We start from the raw sequence: 18252 nt of genomic DNA on the forward strand, positions 1-18252 counted from the left end.
CCTTCCCTTTCCTTCCCTTTCCTTCCCTTTTCCTTCCCTTTTCCTTCTTTCCCTTTTCCTTCCCTTTCCCTCCCTGACTCCGGCCGGACAAGCGGCTTTCCCCCCGGGGCTTCGTGGAGTTTACCTGGGGAAAGCACGGCCAGGTGAGTGCTGGTAGTGAGGTTTATATTCGGTAGCACTGGAGGTTTGTGTTCCGTAGCTTTCCCAGTGAGGAGTAGCGTGGCTAGTGCTTTTAGTTAGCTAAGCACCAGCAATTAAAAGCTGCTAATGAGGGTGATGGCCGAAAGCACATGCCTTTTCTTATGAATGGCTCTTTAGTTAGGAAACCACGGCGTTCCCTACGCTTTAGGAAGCTCTCTTTCTCGTTATTCGTGAAATTTGCTTTATGGACTAAAATCGGTGTTTTTAATTATGTGTTACTTGCTGGGTTTAATGTGACTTAACGTGACCTAATCAGAGTACATCTCAATTACTCACCAACAGAGTAACTGGCCGAACAGATTTGCTTCTGAGGAGTTTCTATTCCTGTAACTTGGAGATGGGGAATGTCGCTGTCCCCAGTTAGTGCTGCAGGAGAACTTGGCAGCAGGAGCAGGGCACGGTGCATCCATCACTCAAACCTCAGAATTCCACTGGGTACCAAGTTCCCTGCGGTGGCAAAGGTGAAAGACCAGCTTTTGGTTCCAAGGATTTCAGTAGCAGAAAAGTTTATTGTCTGAGATAACACAGTCATTTTGGTTCAAAAAATCTGTATCTTTCTTGTGCTTTGCAAGAGTATTTATTATTCTGTGACGTAAAAAAATTATGTTTTTTTCAAGTTATGGAATGTTGCCTTTTCGTATGTATTTCTTTTGCCTGTGGCTTATTTTGTAAATCTTTAGAATCTAAGTAGAACTCAGATTAAATTCACAGTGAAATGGTGAATTCCCTTTCCTATCAAAGAGTTTAATCCTTTTTAAAAAAAAATATTTCTACATTTTCACAGGACAAGATTTGAAGTTGGGCTTCTATGCCAGCTGAGCCCTAAGTTGTTTTAGGCCTACTCTGAGCCTGGTACATGGATTAATGTTTCTCTTGCTTCATGAATGTGAAATTAAAGTTCTAAAACACTGCATGTGTATAGTAACTCTGAAAAGAGATTCTCTAAGCAATAGAGAATGTTGTAGAGTGTTTGTTATGTTAAATATGTAGCTGTGAAGAAGGTTGAGTTTTGCCTGAATTCTTTTTGAAATATTAGTAGCCGGACCTACAAATAATAATCCTCCATTCCATTCCATACTTTTTGTGATACGCGCTGAACTTTTTTCAGAATGTATTTAATGCTTTACTGTTGAAAGTGAGCTTCTATCAGTGATGTTTAAAATCTGTCCCTTTTTGCACCTTTGGCATCTCACATTTACATCCTTTGGCTTGTAAGGGCAGCAGCTTTCCTGTTTCCTGCCATTCCTTTGCTGTTGCCTCCTTTCTATCCCCACTGCCTTTTTCCTATATCCTCCTGCAGAAGTTTACAACTAGTAAAAGGCAATGGGATGTGTATCAAGAAAAATGGGCAAGAAGTTGTTTAAATCAAAATATAGCCATTGCATTCACCACTTCTTTTTTCTTCTTTGTTACCCTTTGCAGTTACAAAAGCCTTACTCAGATTCTTACAAAACAGAACAAAATTCTTAAAACAGAATGTGACATAAATGTAACTCATTATTATTGTTACAGTTCTCGTAGACTTTTTCAAGTCCTTTTTTTTTAAACAGTTGTGCTAAATAGAAGAATTTTAGAAGCTTTTTTTTTTTTTGTCCTTGAAGCATTATATTGTTAAACATATTTCTGACTGCCAGTCCCATTTATGTAGATATAGGCCTGTGTTATAGCCATGATTCTCAAACGTTGTGTTTTTCAGATCAGAGGTTACTAAAAATGGCACTTGGACACTATGAAGCCAGTGAGGTTCTGAGAATTACTGCTGAGCAGGTATGTGAACTGAGAGATGGAAGTAGTAAGAATTTTTTTTTATTTTGTTTTGTGATAAACATCTTTTCAAATATGGAGTACAGTTTACTTCAGTGTTGTCTGGCCCTGGTTTGGGTCCATCATACAACGCAGCAACAGCTGAAAAAACCTGCACTAACAGTGAATTATGGTATTTTTAGTGAATTTCTGAAAGTTTTATCCCTGAAAGAGCTCTTGGTTTGTAATTCAGCACACTTTTTCACTTTTATAGACTTCCCTTTTCTAAGAGATTGGTCTCCTGTTGAGGTAGCTTTTTGTGCTGGGTACCATAAGCCTGTCTGAAAGCTTGTGCAGAAGCAGGGCTTCACTGCTTTCCTGATGCTGAGATGCATGGAAATGAGCCAAGCACTTCGACAAACCCATGATTGTTCTTTTAAGATTGAGTTGATTTTCCCTCAGATGTAATTATGCTTTAGATCAGAGCATGTCCAGGAAAAAAAAATCATTATTTTGTCATATTGAACATAAACCTGGAAGTGATTCTGTGGCAGGTTGTGTACAGATTACAGTACAGACAGTTTTGGGTTTCGTATAGAAGTTTAAAACCACATACATTTGTGTGCAATTACTAATGAGTAAATCACCATTCCATTACAGGAACATGCCCTTGGTGGTGATGGCACATCAGGATCCAGGATGATGGACCAAAGGTAACTGATTCCAAGTGATAAGTGGGAATACTGCAGTGTATTTGAAGGAAATTGCCATGTGCTCACAGGAGTGTAAATATCCAGGTGAACTGGGTCTTGTACACATGTGTCTGTAGAAGTGTTACTGTGACAGTTGTTTTTAGGTAGTATTGTGTTTATTCATTAAATTGAATTATTGACTTTGCTTCCACAAGCTGTAAAATAAACTATGAGAGATGAATGAAGGAATTTCTAGTTAAAGTTTTGAGAGAATAAACAAAAGTTCTGGTAAGATTGCACTGATCTAGGTAACACAGGTAACTGCTGTCTGTTGAGATTGGAGGATGTTTTTCAAAATGTTTTTTTGACACTCTTCAACTAAGAGTTGTCTATCAGTAAGTGGTTTCATGATCACTGTAATTTCCTCTTACAAAAATAACCTAGCTTTTCTTGTTAGCTTTTAATATAGAATTTTCAGAGAATTGCTATCAATTATAGAAATATTGGGAGGGAGAAAGTGTAGAACTACAGTGTTCTGCATTGTCTTTTAAGCCCCTTTACTATTGTATGGGAAAGCAACAATGAAGTGTAGTCTTGTAATGTTTGGGATTCTGTGTGAATTGATTAAACATATTAATTTTGTATTAATAGTCATTTATTATGTCCCATTATATGTTCTGTTTCTGTTATGTAGGAGCCTTGCTGTTAATGATCATTATCTAAAAGTAGTGATTAAATTTGTTTATTTGATTCTAGGGAATGTTGAGCTTGGAACTCAAAAGTGACTGTTCTGTTCTGGCCTCCAGATTAAGAATTCTTTAAAACTAGTTAATTTTCAGAGCATTTCAGCACTTCCAAAACTCACTCTGATCATGTTTTTCAACTTCTTAGCTTGTCAGCTCTAATCACAGAGTATGGAAAACATGTGCAAGAAATGAAAGAACAGCTGCAGCTTTATCAGGTATGGGAATTCCCTACATTTCAGACTGGATCTTCTTGTAGGGGTATGAATATGTTGGGCACTAGTTTTTGTTGTGCTTCACAAAGCTGCTGGACTGCAGGCTGCCTCAAGGGGATGAATGGAGAGCTTCTGTGAAAAGGTTGGGAGATTGTCCAAATTGCAGCAGTGTAATCCTGGGGGTTGAGGTGGAAGGGATCCATCTTCCTTTCACATGACTGAAAACATAAGTGATATTAAAACTTATGGCATACAGAAAGCAATTTTTGCTTGTGATCTTCATGCAGAAGTTACACACTGCTTTTGGTTTAATGCACTAAATTTGTTTGATCTGTGCATCATTAAGATTTTGCAAATAGTCTTGCAGCCTGATCAATTTCAGGAGGCAACACTATGGCTTCCTTGCACTAGTAAACAAAACAGCCAGTTTGGTTCATATAACTGGAGCTTCTCCTCATTTAATTCTGAAGCTTTCATCAAATGCTTGCAGCATATGAGTTATCCACTCTACCCCTAAAGCTTGAGTTAATTAAAAATCAATCTGTAAGAGCCATAAGAATTTCAAAAGGTTAAGTTTAATGTCTGTAATAACTTCCAAATGCTGAGGTGTAACAGGACTTGGCAGCCATTAAATTTGAGTGGAATCTGGTGACTTGCCTTAAAAAAGCAATTGACTTTCATTTACTGTATTATGCTGGATTAAATTGTCTAACTTTTACAGTGTCAGACAGAAATACAGGATGACAGTGGTACCAGAGTTTGTGTAATATGAGTGTTTACTCTTGAATGTCTTTGTGTCAGGCACAAATGGGTGAGATGAAGCTAAAATTGGAAGAAGTCACCAAGGAAAATGAAAGGTAAAAATTGCACTGCCATGTTGCTACTACTGTTTCAAATGATTCTTAAACATTAAAAAGCTTTTTTGACTTAGGACCTTGAAATCTTTGAAATCTTCTGCTAAGTAAATTCAGGATCCTAATGTTAGAGTCTTGAAGTGCTTGATACAGATTACAACACCAGGTATAGGAGATTTTACCATGTCACTAAGAACTAGATGTGAACTGTCCATTTTGTTTATAGATCATAACTTAATAGATTTAAATTTAACTTGGAAGAAAATAGTATGTACAGGGCACGGTATATTTCAGTTGTTAAAATAATCCCTTTTAAAGAAATACCTTGCTGAACTTAATTCTTTGAATTTCAGGCTGCATGCAGAGTTGAAAGAGTGTCTTGAGAAGCAACTGGAGGCTCTTCCTGCAGATGAAGGCACAGTGAGAACCCTCCAAGAGGAACTACGGCTGGCAAAGCAAGTGTGTGAGATAAACATTTCTATTGTTTTATTTCTCTTGTTGTGCCTTGGTAGACTGGGGGAGGTTGTTTTATTTCTTGATTTAGAAATCATTTGCTCAGAGTTCCTTGAGTCTTTGAGCCCCTCTTGAACTCAAAGATTGAAGGAACTTCTTTCCTAGATTCATAGAATAATTTTTTAATATTAATTTGTGTCAATAATTTTACCTGGTTGACTTGATCTGTATGTTGAATTAATGATCAGCAACTCCATGAAATATTTTGTTCAATCAAGCTTTTTGTTAATCAAAATTATTGTAATGTGATATGAGGAGGGAAGTGTGGGATGTAGAAAATAGTATCTAAATATAAAAATACAAGCAAATTTTGTTCAGTTTATTGAAATATATCAATTGAATTTTGGTACTTGAATAGTATCTATACTGCAGGCCTGTCTTAAAGACCTGTGAAAGTTTGAGCTTTTGAGCTCTTCAAAAAAAAAAAAAAAAAGGCAAAAAACTGGAAGTGGAATTTGAACTTCCAAGCACCTGTTTTTGTGCACTTGAATTTAAATTTTAAAAAAACATACGCAGAGAAAAGTATAGGTAATGGCTTTTCTTCAAAATAGAAGTTAAGACCTGTCTTTTTAGACAATGACAGATGAAGACAAATGTGCTGTAATAGAATATTGTTCTGTAAATTAGGAAAAAGACCAAGCAGTTGAGCGCTGGCAGACGTTGTCACAGGAGCACGACCGACTTCAGCAGCAGTACCAGGAGCGCCTGACTGAAACACACGTTCTCATAGCTGAAAGGAAAAAGCAGAATGTAATTTTCATTTATTGTTGCTCTTTTTTTTGTTTTCATATACCTATATATATATGTGTGTATATATATATATATATATATATATATATATATATACATACATACACAAAATATGCATGTGCATATAAATAATCCTGTGTTTGAGTTGCACGGTCAGTAATCTTCAGGACAGTAAAACATCTGAAAAAGTTGCTTAAGATTTCTGAATTCTGACGTGAAAGTCTGTCTTTATCTCTTCTCCTGCTGTTATTCAGAAGAGAAGTAAACAGGTGAAAAAATCAAATTCATTAGTCTTTGTCTAATGCTAGCTTGCATTTAGCAGCCTGTTTTATTTCTGCTGAATCTGGGGAAGGCCTTTCAGGAAATTCTTAGAAGAGTTGCTCTGCTCTGATGAGCTATGTAAAGATGCTCAGTGTGTGAAGAACTAATAGAAACTTGATGCATTTATGTACTTTGCTACATGTATTTATGGGAGAGAACCTACAAATTCTTTTAATATTTTCTCTCTATTTTCAAACACACTTGACTTGTGGGCACAGCAACAGATCACCTCAGAAATATTTTTTTTACTGATTTTTGGTTTTGTGTGGTATTGAGTTCACCTTGGCAATGTGATCTTTTCTGAGAAAGAGGATGTGTCTGTTCAGCTGTTGTACTCTTTCTTAATTATTGCAAGGAATAGTTAAAAAAGACCCCGATCTTTGTGTGGTTCCAGCTTTCTGCTCCTGTTTCTAATATGAAATTATTTTATGTGTTGTATTGTCAGTTACTAATAACATATAGAGTGGAGTATAGAGAGCCACTGGTAACTTTTGTAGGGCTTCCAGATTCCATTTCTTATTAGTAAGTAAATTTTTGGTGCATTTTAATGCCACCATGACAAGAACAAGGCTTCTATTCTTAAATGCTACTTGTCTCCCAGAGAAAACTGCTCTCCAGTTAAACTCTTATTTCAGGTTTAGCTTTCAATGAAGGAGTAGCAAACAGCTGTGAGAAGCAAATAGAAAAAGTCAGATCAAGTAGAATTAGAATTGACAGAAGGCAAGGAGGAGAGGGGAAATCATAAGGACTGGATGTAGAAGGTAAGGGAGAGGCAGGAATAGGTTTCTAGCATATTCTTGGCCTTGAGACTGTTAGATAGTACATTTAGAAGATTCTTCAGTCTTCTTGCTGGTCTGAAGGCACCTGGCATGCTGCATATGGTTTTTCTGAGTTATGCTAGTTTTCCTAGAATGGTAAGAGTTCACATTCAGAGACTCAAGAACTTAACTCAGCATTTTTTTTAAGGGACACAAGACGTCCTGTATGGCAAAGAACAAATGAAACTGTCCATAACAGGCATTTTTTAATTAATGGGTTATTATGTCTGTTACTTTGCTTAGCAAAAATGCTTGTAGTAGCATGTAGTAGTCTGTGTGTCTCTTTAAAAGCACTGTGTGGTTTAAAAGTACGTGCTTTAAAAGCACATGTGTACTTTCATGTTTTCATAGTAAGTGCATGTGAGTTTTGGAAAGAGGCAGTTTGTGGCCCAGGGAAAATTGGATAAATTGTTCAGTAGTAAATCTAATTTTATGGGATATGAGGTCAACACCTAAAAACAATCTAGCTGAAATCTATGGAGACACACTGAATTTCCTGCTGCATGTATAGTTTTAAAATGTTTTCAGTTGACTATGAAGCTTTCTAATTATTCACTCTTACTGATTATAATTATTATAAGAAGTTCTGAATTCTCTTTTTAGGATCAACGGACCAGCATTCAGCAGCTGACTCGCCAACTGCACATGGTGAGTAAAACCTTCTGAACAGTGAACTAGTAATTTATTTATTTTCCTAACAGACCCTCAAAGTACAAAAACAAAGCAAAAAGACCTTCACACATACCTGATGTCACTCAAATTTGCAAACTTCTCCAGCAACCAGGAAGCAGTGATGGCTTTATTCCTGAACTCCAAACACCAGGTCAATGTGGTTGAGAGGTCAGCTTTTAATTTTATGTGAGCTCTTTTACACTTCAGGGATAAGCTTACACTCAGAATTGCAGTATGTGGCTAGTGTACTTCTCACATGTCTTCACAAAGGAAACTTTTTTCTTTAAACTATGCCCTCTTGCATAAGCTAGATCTGGCATATTTTTATCCATTCCTGTTTTGGCACTGCTGTCTTGAATGTCTTTGTCATCTTTATGCGCATTTTGCTGAGCTCTAATAACCTTCCAGTGCTTTATCTACATCCTTAGACTGGGATACTTCTTGATTTATAAACTTTAGCCTAGGCCTTCCAAAATTGACAAGCAGTTTTAGTAGAAAGTGTCAAGTAGTTTTTGTTGAAAAATTGAGGTGAAAGAGGAGGTGAGGTTTTTGACTGGGCAGCTTGTTTTTGATTCCTGTATGATTTATTTTTAGGTGTTTGTTTTGAATTCTGGGAGTGCAAAAAGACTCCTAACCTACTCTAACTGTCTATTTGTGTTTTTATCACTGAAATTTTTTTTCCTCACATCAGAGAAAAGAGTTAAGACAATATTTAAGATAAAGATAATCCATTTGTTTGCATTATCCAAAAAACATTTGGCACCATCTGTTACCAAAGGCATAAAGATATCATGGGATAAAGCATTGAGCTTTTTTAGAACTAACAAACTGAAAAATAGGAAGTGAGGAGACAGGTTAATTAGCCACGTTTTTTATTGTGGTGAAACAGCTGTGTTTCCTAGATGTGCCCAGGTTGGAATTGTTCAGTATATTTATGCATGCTCTGGAAATGAGGATTCAGTACTGAGGCAAGGGTGTTCACTGCTGATGTTAAAATATTTAGGGTAGTAAAAACTGAAGTAAACTGCAGAAATTTGCAGAAAGATCTCATTGATTATCTGAGTTAATTTCATCTGGTATTTTGTTGATTAATGAAACCAAAATAATAGACGTGGGCAAGATGGGGTTTGTACTTTGAGTACTATGTGGTGGTCTTGAAATGAACTGTTAGCACTCAGAATAGATATATTAGAAGCAAGAAAGTACCTGAAAACAATTCTTAGCAACAGTCAAAAAACCAAGAAGAACATTAGTAATTAATAGGAGAGAGGGGAGAAAAGGAGAATATTGTGCATTTTGAATGCTGCCTGCCTTTGTGGTCATCTTTACTATCTCAGTGTAAGGCATGTGTAACATGTTTAACCTTTTCAATACTGTAATGAACATGTTACAAATATCTCTTTATTTCACAGACCAATCAGCAGTTTCTGCAAACTGTGACAGAACAAGATGTGGAACTAGAGCAGCTACGAAAACAACTGAGGTATAAACCAGGCAGATTAAAAAAAAACCAAACCAATTAACATATTTTCTTTAGCTTTTCCTGACCTGCTGCTCTGTCATGGGCCTTGTTTGTACTGCAAGTTAATGTCATCCTCATAGTTACAATGGTTTCAGTACCTGTCACTGAAGTTTATTAGACATCATTACTGTTATGGTAACATATTTCCAGTTAGTGTTGTTTGCTTCAGCTGTTCCCTGAAATAGTCAACATTTGACCTTTGCTTTAAAAGGAAAAAAACTGTATCACATCACAATTGATTCTGAAGATAGGCTTTCATAGAATACAGTTTGCTCAAAAGCCAATTACATGGTTACTTATTACAGTTCTGAAATTCGAATGTTCAAACAAGCTTCCAAGTCTTAATTTTTTAATAAAATTTGCTTTTACCCTTTATCAATAAAGAGCTCTAAACCATAGGTTCTGTGGAAGTTGAAGGTAAAAGAAGTGTTAATTACATTCCTGAAGTATATCAAGGGAAAGGAGAAATAATACTGTTACACAATTTCATGATTATTTGTGTTCACAGCTGAAGTCTATTCAATGCCAGCTAATGTGTCTCTTCTCTCTTTTAACTAGTGATGGTTGATCTAAAATTAAAATTTTATTTCATTCAACAGTGGATTTATGAACTGAGAGTAAAACAAGAAATTAAATCATTATCAATCTCTAGTTACAGACACTGATGACATTCACCTTCCTCTCAGATCACCCTAGAGTCCTTGCACCCCTAAAAACAGTGTTTTACTCCCAGTGTTAATGGCAGCAGCTCTGTCTAGCCCTAAAAGGGGCTGCAGTGTTTCTCCAAGAAGTCTGGTGTATTTTCACCAGTTGCTTCTATAACATGAAGATGTAGTCTGCATGGATTATATAGCATATGGTGCAGACAATTCTAATCCTTTGGGATGTTTTCCACAGTTTTACATGATTTATGGTAATAGAGTACTAAGTCAGGAATACAAAAGTAGATTTAAAAAAACGACTTGTATGTTAGAGAATTGAGGTTTAAATTATGTTTGTATGGCCTGGATAAAACACACAAATTAAGAAACTTGGCATTGCTAGGGCATGAATCTGCATCTCAGAATCTTAAAGCTCTTAAACAGAGATAACTTGCCAAGATTAGGTTAAAGATATATTTTACAGTAAAGAATAAAAGTTGTATCTTTAGAATCAATTTGTTGCCTGTAAAATGCAGACCCCTGAATCTGATCTGAATCTGAACCTGGTTGTTAAAATGCATTGTTAATGCTTAAGGTGTTCTGATTTTTATGACCATTTTTCTTCTTTTTCCCTTCTTATGCTGCCTTTTGAGTTTTTATTTTGCAGGAGGCAATTTAATATCCTCCTGAATTTATAGTACTTCTTGTAGGAGAAAGATGCAATGTTTCAGATGGAATAAGGTCAAAGTTTTGGGCCAACACTGTGTTTAGGAATAATGTTTTTGTTGTAGTTTTTGCATCTTAAAGAAATTGTAACCAAATCAACTTTTTCAATTAACTGGGCTGAAATAAAGTATTTGCTGTAAAATTGCTTCTATTATGTATATTTTGCTTAAGATTTTCATGTAGGTACAGTATGCTTGACTTGTATGCCATTAATTCAAAATCAGTATTTCTAGAAGAAATATTTGCTTGAAGTTGATTGTCAGAAGTATGAAATAGTTTCCAGCTTCTCTCATGACTGTTGGTGTTGCAGTTTGCATGAGCTAATCTAATACATGTTTGCTGTGTTTTACCTTTGTGCTAGAGCCAGTCATTGGTTTTTAAATTTAGCCTCATATGCAGGCTGAATAATTGGGTTACACCCCAGGTGAAAGCTCTCTGTGTCTTTCTGTTCCCAAGTCAGACAAGTGGGAGGGTTGCTTTTTTCAACAGACTTTTCTACTGAGGATGAGGAGCCACCAGTCATGAACATGATTCACTAACTATTTTTTCCCCTTTTCTCCTTCAGCCCACAAAACCTATTCAGATTACAAAGCACATAAGCTAAGTTCTTTAGAAGTGTATAATGATTGTTTTAATTCCTAGTCCTATTACTTTAAAAAGTAAAATCTAATTCTGCAAAAGACTTCTCTATTACGTATCTGTGACTAAGTTATTGAATCATTGAAGTTTTTGATTTCCTAGTCCTTCTTTAATCAATGCATGTACCTTCCTTATAATCTATAAAGTAATTTCCACAGGGCTTTTGGAATTTGTTATTCCTCTGTCTCTGTGCCACACAAGGAGAAGGAGGAATCCTCTTCTGCCCTGTGAAAACAGTATTGTGGCATTTTTCTGCTCTTCACAGCAATTGTGACAACATTTTAATTGAGCCATTTTTTCCCCCTCTATAATAACTGTTTTTTTTATATACAGGCAAGCCAAAATAGATGGGCAGGCAGCAAATGCTAAGCTTGAAGAAATGATGGCATTGAAAGAGAAACTTCAGAGCCAATTGGAGAGAAAGGTATCCTAGAGAAATGAATCATTTCTGTTGCAACTGTGTGGGCAGTCATTTTCTGAATGCTGACATTAAATGAACTGCAAGTTGTTACCTAGCTTGTTTTATGTGACCATTTCTTTATTTTGTTCAAATCTGGATAACACTTCCATTCTTTCCAGGAAGAAGACAGGATGTCTGCTCAGGAGAGAGAAACAGCATCTGACAAACGTTTGCAGCAAATGCAGTCTAATATAAAACAGTTAGAAATAAGGTAAAGAGAGCTCACTGTGTGTTACTAACAGGATACATGCAAACCCTACAATAGAGGGGTTGTCTGTCCTTGTATGTTTTGTGGTAAACATGTTAGGAAGTAACAAAGACATGTTTTTGATTATCCCTCTGAGGTTCTCGTGTCCTTTCTCATGTCTGCCAATACTGACAATCATAAACAATAAGAATTCCTGAGCTGTTGTGAAATTACCAGTGGTTTTCTTTCTCTAAAAGCTGCAACTTCATTGCCCACGTCCAATTATTCAGTTTCCTCCACAGAGGAAAACTTTATTTCTTCTGGGGCTGTTATGTTCTGGTTAAATATAGAGCATTTTCACTGATGTATCCCAGGATATCACTGGGATTCTTCTAAGGATTTTCTGAGATTACATATCTGAGTTAACTCCTATAATTCTGTTTCTTTCTTGGACTTGATTGATCATCACTGTCCAAAAACAAGCAGAAAACAATGCAATTTGGGCAATTTATGAATAGATACTTACTAATAGCTCAATTTGAATGGATCAGTGTCCTAATTGACCATCACATTGTCAAATTTCTACTGTCTCATAGATTGTGTGTGACTGTTCAAGATGCTGAACGGCTGAGAACAGAAAAAGTAGCCCTGGAGGAGCAGATCAGCGAGCTTCATACCAAGTGTGCCAGTCTAGAAAGTGAAACATACGATGCTGTTGCAAAAGTCCAAGACTGCATACAGCTCTTGGAAGAAGCTAACCTGCAAAAAAGTCAAGTAAGGCATTGGATGAAGGTGTTTCCTTGAAATGAAGATTATTAGGGTATACAAGCTAGCTTATTTTGTGTCTGTTGTGCTAAAATTAGTCATGCATAGAGAGCAAGCTGGGATGTGACCACTCACCACTCAGATTTGTCATACAGTATGAACTTAAAAGCATATGTTGTGCCTGGATAAAGGTCATCTAAGTGATAACACTGTACCTAAACACGAATCTTCCAAAGTTTTTGACAAGAGTTCAGAGTTTCTTACCAAATACTAGTGTCAGGAAAAAAGAGGAAGGTTCTGTTACAAATTTATAACTGTTAAAGACAAGGCATAGAAAACAAGCCAAGTGCAGAGTCATCAACAAAGAAACCTAGGCATGTGGAGAGCCTTAAAAGAAACTTTTATATACAATGTGTGATTGAACTATCATAGAATAACATTTATGCCAAAACTACTCATATGAAAACATGGCTCAAGGGGCCAAAACAAAGCAGACAATTCTTAATTTACTGCTCTGGCTTAAACATCTTGAATTTTTCAAACTGAGAAGAAAATTCAATGAACATAAGAAAAAAAAAATAGTGTTCAGTTAATGAACAAAATAAAAAACATGCACATTAATACACATATCTGTTAACACTTTCTGTTTCAAATTGTTTTCTCCTTGCTCTGTAGGAGATTGAGGTGGAAATGTTGCTCTGGGTTCCTGTGCTTTCTTCTGTGTAATTCCATGTTCAGCCAGAATCTCCCAGTCCCCATAGAAAAAGGCATCTATTGACACTAACTCTTTGTGTGGTTCTGATTTACAGGAATGTGCATTTAGTGTCACATGTTTTCAGTGTCAGTGTTACTGAGTCTCAGTGTCAGCTACTCCAAAGTAAAAAGGAAAAGAAGGTGTCTTTTGAGAAGTGTGTGTTTTTCTCTTGGCGCTCTTAGTATCACACTGACATATCAGTCACATTTCATTTTGTTATTTTTCTTCTAGGCACTCTTTGGGGAGAAACAAAAGGAAGAAGAGATCAAAAAACTGCAGGATGAAATGTCTCAACTTGCAGAAAATACTGCTGCAAGAATTAGAAAGGAAGTAAGTTATCATGTTTAGAAAGAATGGGAAGATTTTTTTGGTTTTCCTCAGAGTGAAAAGCTAGTGCTGGTGTATGGTCATCACAAGCAGTTTTCTCACAAGAGTTTGGATAATATAAGTGGCAAGGCAGCATGCTGATAGCACCATCCTCTTCAGCATTTGTTGTCCAGACATATGTTCTAAACAAGAAGCAAAACTGTTGGTGTCTCTGCAGACATTGGCGTGGAGAAGACTGCACTGTGAAGATGTGAATGGTAGTTGTGGTGTCTTCATTTGTGGTTTTTTTCCTCCTAAACACCCTCAGTTAAAGTAGTATGGATTGATAATAATCATTCTTCTAACATTTATGTCTTAAGAGCTGTCAGTTCTTGCAGTCCCAGGTATTTTCATGCTTTAAATATATATATTTACATATATACAACATATATATGTCAAAAAGTAAGATGGAAAAGTAGTTTGTAGTAGTTTGTGGGCCTAATTTTGTAGTTTTGTTTTGGTCACAGGTAGACACTGCAAAGAAGCAATGTAACATGCAAGTTTCTCGGCTAACAGAAGAAGTTTCAGCTCTTCAGATGGTATGGAGTGGATTGATAAAAATATTTTCAGTAGCAAAACATTCAAGACTTCTAAGACTTTAAGTTAGACTTTTGCTGATCAAATACTTCCACTAGAATTTAGTATTTTAGGTCAATCAACATGTGATTAATGAGTAATTGTGTAGGACAGTCCTCTCTTACTGTATTATAGCACATTACATCCTTCCTGTCTCCAGAGATGAGTTCACAGGCATTTTGAAAGTGAGATCTGGGCTCTAGAAAATACTTCCCATGTGATGGCATTTGTTAAGTATCCCTGTTTCTTTCAGAGACACAATAAACTCAGCCTTCCATGCTTATCTGTAGTTGTGTGTGTACATAGGAAAGCTGATATGAAAGCTGAGAAAGTATCCTAAGAGAAAGTCTGTGGATCACAGACATCATATTTCTGAATGAACCAGGAATTTGTAATAAATTATGCAGGTGACCAAAAGAATTCTGTGCTTATGCACCTATTTATGCATTAAATTGATTTTAAAAAGGTTTCATTTGATGTGTCTTGGTCTGTATATTGAGTGATTCTGCAGAGAAAATAATGAGCAGGTAAATATAATCAAATGCATCCATGGCAGTAGCAAGAACTGCATTTACACTGGGCGGGGGGGCGGTTTGGCTTCAGCACTTCCTGAATTTTTATTTTGATTTATTAAATCTTATTTTAAAATTACTTTTATGAAAAGGAATGTGGAGAAAAACAAAGTCAAGTTGAACGAGCCATTAGAGAAAAGAGAGCAGTAGAAGAAGAACTTGACAAGGTAAGGCAATTGTATATATTTTTACATTACATTTAAAATCTCTTTACAGAAGGAAAAATACATAGATTTTTTTCCCCATTTTTCATGTGTTTTACCCTTAATGTCTTATTTTATTTTTGAGTAGATTTTCAAAATTGCCTATTTTCATATATTTACTTTAAGGTTGTTTGCATTCTTTTTTTTTTTTTTTTGAAATCCAGAAGGTCTTTCAAAGCTGCAGCACCAAACTGAAAAAGAAAAGTTCTTTGAAAAGTGTAAAAAGTAAAAGAGAGATGTGTAGCTTAACCAAAAGAATGCTGATACATACTCCAGTTAAAATCAGTAGACAGAAAACAAAATAAATATCTTTGAAAGCTTTTCTCTTTTTCAAGTGGCAGCAACAATATTAGAAATACAATTTAATTTTAAATTATGGGAAAATAGGATGCAATGAGAAGTAAACTCAGATGTAAATTTACTGTTCAGATTTACAGGGAGCATGAACCTGACAGTAGAAAGCTGGAGCAGCTGCATCAGAAGTATTTACTTGCAGAAGCTGCCAAGGATGACCTTCAGCGGAGTTTACAGATGACACAAAAGAAACTGAAACAACTCGAAATGAAGTAAGTGATGTTACAGGTGTTTACAGAAGGAGGGAAAAAAAGCAATGGTAACTATTTCAGACTATTTAAACTGTTAAATGTGTGTTGTTAGAGCTTTGTCAAATCATTTTATTCAGTAGCAGACATAGTATCAAGATACCATAATTGTGAAACTGTTTTGGTTTGAAAAGACAGGAGTCTGTGAAGGAAGGCAAAAGCCTCCTGTGAAATGGAAAAGGTAAACCCCCTCCCTCTGAATTACCACGATTTCAAAAAAGGTTCTCAGGCAAAGATATGGGAATGGGAATAACAGTTCTTTACTAGGAGAAAAACTAAATAAAAATAAATAATAAAAATGTAATTAGTACAAACAAAACTAGTGATGGAGTCAGAAACCTGACACCCTGAGGTGTTGGTAGTAGTCCAGTTACATGGTGGCTGTTCCTCCTGGCATGGCAGATTAAATGCTGCTGAAGCAGTGATCTGTAGAAGGGTGTAGTTTTCTCTGAAGGTCTGGTAGTAGTTGGGCCTGGTCTTCCTCTGGGAATCCCACAGAGAAGAAAGCTGCTTCTCTGGGAATCCAGCAAAGGGCTGCTTGGTGTCCCAAAAAGTGCTGATTTTATACAGGTATGGATGCTTGGCTCCTCGCTCTGGGTGGAGCATCTCACAATGGGATAATGTAACTTTACCGGTCATGCAGTGGGTCATTCAATGGTCTGTTAACAGAAGATATCTCCCCAGAGGGAGACATTGTTCTTGGAAGAGATAAGAAAACTGCCCAACCTCCAACAGATGGCAATACATGCTTATCTTACAAGCCGGGACAGACACTAAGATTGATTTTTATCAATTCCATTATCATGATAAAGTTCTTTGCTGATTTGTGGATAGCTCCCAGTCTATATCTTTCATTCTCTGGTTCAGGAGATGTTCAGTTCTTCAATTGCAGCCAAACTTTCCTTCTGTTTTAGCTCTGAGGAAGAGAAATCTCGTTGGCAGGAAGTTATCTGTAAATTGCAAAGCACTCTGGATTCAGAAAGAGAAAAGAGTTCCTTTGTCAGTGAACAAAGACTAAAACTTCAGCAGGAGAATGAACTATTGCAAAACGAAATGGAGGGTTTGAGAAAACTGGCAGTAGAGGCCCAAAAAAAAGCTAAAGTAAAGGTATGTTTTCGGTTTGTTTTTGTTTTTTTTTTTGCTTTTTTTTTTAATACTGTAAGGCTAATATTTGCTTAGTAAGGTGGCAGTTCTCAGAAAAAAGCATAAAATGTTTAAACCAAGATTGAGAGGTTCAGTGATGCTTCCTGGTTGCTGCTGAAAAGCAGTTTTATTATTGCATTGTGTGTCCTCAGAATCCATGGGGGAACTCAGTCTCTGCTAATTAAATTGTATTTTAATGTGTATTAAATTTTCCTTGATCAGATGACCCTAAATGTTCTGTGCTTTAAATAAGATGAATAGATTAAATAATGCAAGTCCCAATCTTCATTTATTTATTGTGTCTGATGTGTCAGAAATCTTTGGCTGTCTGACTTTCTGCCCAGAATGTGCCTCTACTTGTGCGTCCACCATGTGGTCAGGGCAGTGTGTAACTAATAAATTATTTAACAGTGTGGCTGTCAGCACTGACTCTTATTTTCTGGACAGAAGAAATTGTTCTCTATGCTTAGCTGCAAACAAGAGAATTAGCTGCAAGCTGGTTTGTTCTTTTTGAACATGTTCATTAAATGCCCCTGAGCAGGCTGCAGATGGGATAAGGAATCAGTAGTAACCTCAACAGATTCAGGGCACCTGTGGCTTCTGGAGGGAGGAACAGCTTTCATCCTTGATGTGCTTTCTGAACATGCAAAGCTGGTACTTTCCCCTCTGCAGTGTAAAGATACCAAAGAAAGGGATCTGAGGATCTGGAGCAATGAAGACAACCTCAGTAAGCAAGCAGTTTTACAAGGTGTGAGTGGGGACCAGCTCAAATCTGGCTTCCACTTTGCACAAGATAAAGAAAGCTGTGAAATTGAACAGGGACTCTTGTACAAGTCCAGAACCCTTTGCTTAAACAAAGGATGAGACTCTTGTAACAGAGAGGTGGTACATATGAAGCAGAGAAAGAAAATACTAAATCTTTGTCTGTCTCGTTTTTAATCAGGCAGGCTTCCATTACAGTCACAGATAAGATTCACTGCTTGATTTCATTTCCCTCTGATGTACAAAGGATTGCAGATGCAGTTAGGAAACTCCTAACACGTTTAGCTAGATTAAAAAGAACCAACTTTTTTTCTGTGGAGGAAACACAAGGGAGAATAAAGATTACTTACAAAAATAAGCATACACAGCTCATTATCCTTTATTGTCAGTTGTCCTATTTGCTTAAATTGGCTTTGGGAACATGTATCTCTGAGTATATAATTAGAAGCTTAATTATTGTATGTTACACACTTTCAACAAATGTTTATAAATTTAACTCAGATGTTGCAAAACAAATGGGAAAAAAAAAGGCAAAGAGTGAGAGATTTGATTGTGCAGGATTTGTGGTTTTTTTAGATAAGCACAATGGAGCATGAGCTTGCAGTGAAAGAACATGGATATGAAGCTCGACTCAGGGAGATGGAGGACACCAGTCACAAGTCCACTACTGAGCTCAGACGTCTCTTGGTAGCTCAGCAAAAAGCAACAAACAGGTGGAAAGAAGAAACAAAAAACCTCACTGAAACTACGGAAGCCAGGATCAATAAGCTGAAGTAAGTGCGGTTTTGTTCTCCTTCTGCAAAGTGTGGTTC

At 36.5% G+C, this 18252-nt stretch overlaps 1 protein-coding gene across 2 annotated transcripts in view; it reads left to right on the forward strand.

The window, feature by feature from the left end:
• The first annotated feature begins 1 nt into the window (after window position 1).
• Window positions 2-18252, forward strand: part of SCLT1 (sodium channel and clathrin linker 1) — a 30687-nt gene continuing 12436 nt past the window's right edge. For both annotated transcript variants that reach the window (XM_072928769.1, XM_072928770.1), the window contains exons 1-18: window positions 2-143; window positions 1898-1968; window positions 2605-2657; window positions 3528-3597; window positions 4396-4451; window positions 4802-4907; window positions 5589-5711; window positions 7454-7498; window positions 8935-9005; window positions 11384-11474; window positions 11630-11721; window positions 12294-12471; window positions 13448-13546; window positions 14050-14121; window positions 14823-14897; window positions 15363-15499; window positions 16450-16642; window positions 18017-18213. In XM_072928769.1, the coding sequence (XP_072784870.1) occupies window positions 1915-1968; window positions 2605-2657; window positions 3528-3597; window positions 4396-4451; window positions 4802-4907; window positions 5589-5711; window positions 7454-7498; window positions 8935-9005; window positions 11384-11474; window positions 11630-11721; window positions 12294-12471; window positions 13448-13546; window positions 14050-14121; window positions 14823-14897; window positions 15363-15499; window positions 16450-16642; window positions 18017-18213 (1712 nt within the window). In that variant the 5' untranslated portion in view covers window positions 2-143; window positions 1898-1914. The remainder of the gene's footprint in view (window positions 144-1897; window positions 1969-2604; window positions 2658-3527; window positions 3598-4395; window positions 4452-4801; window positions 4908-5588; window positions 5712-7453; window positions 7499-8934; window positions 9006-11383; window positions 11475-11629; window positions 11722-12293; window positions 12472-13447; window positions 13547-14049; window positions 14122-14822; window positions 14898-15362; window positions 15500-16449; window positions 16643-18016; window positions 18214-18252) is intronic.

The sequence above is a fragment of the Taeniopygia guttata genome, chromosome 4 (assembly GCF_048771995.1).
Source record: "Taeniopygia guttata chromosome 4, bTaeGut7.mat, whole genome shotgun sequence".
Lineage (NCBI taxonomy): Eukaryota > Metazoa > Chordata > Aves > Passeriformes > Estrildidae > Taeniopygia > Taeniopygia guttata.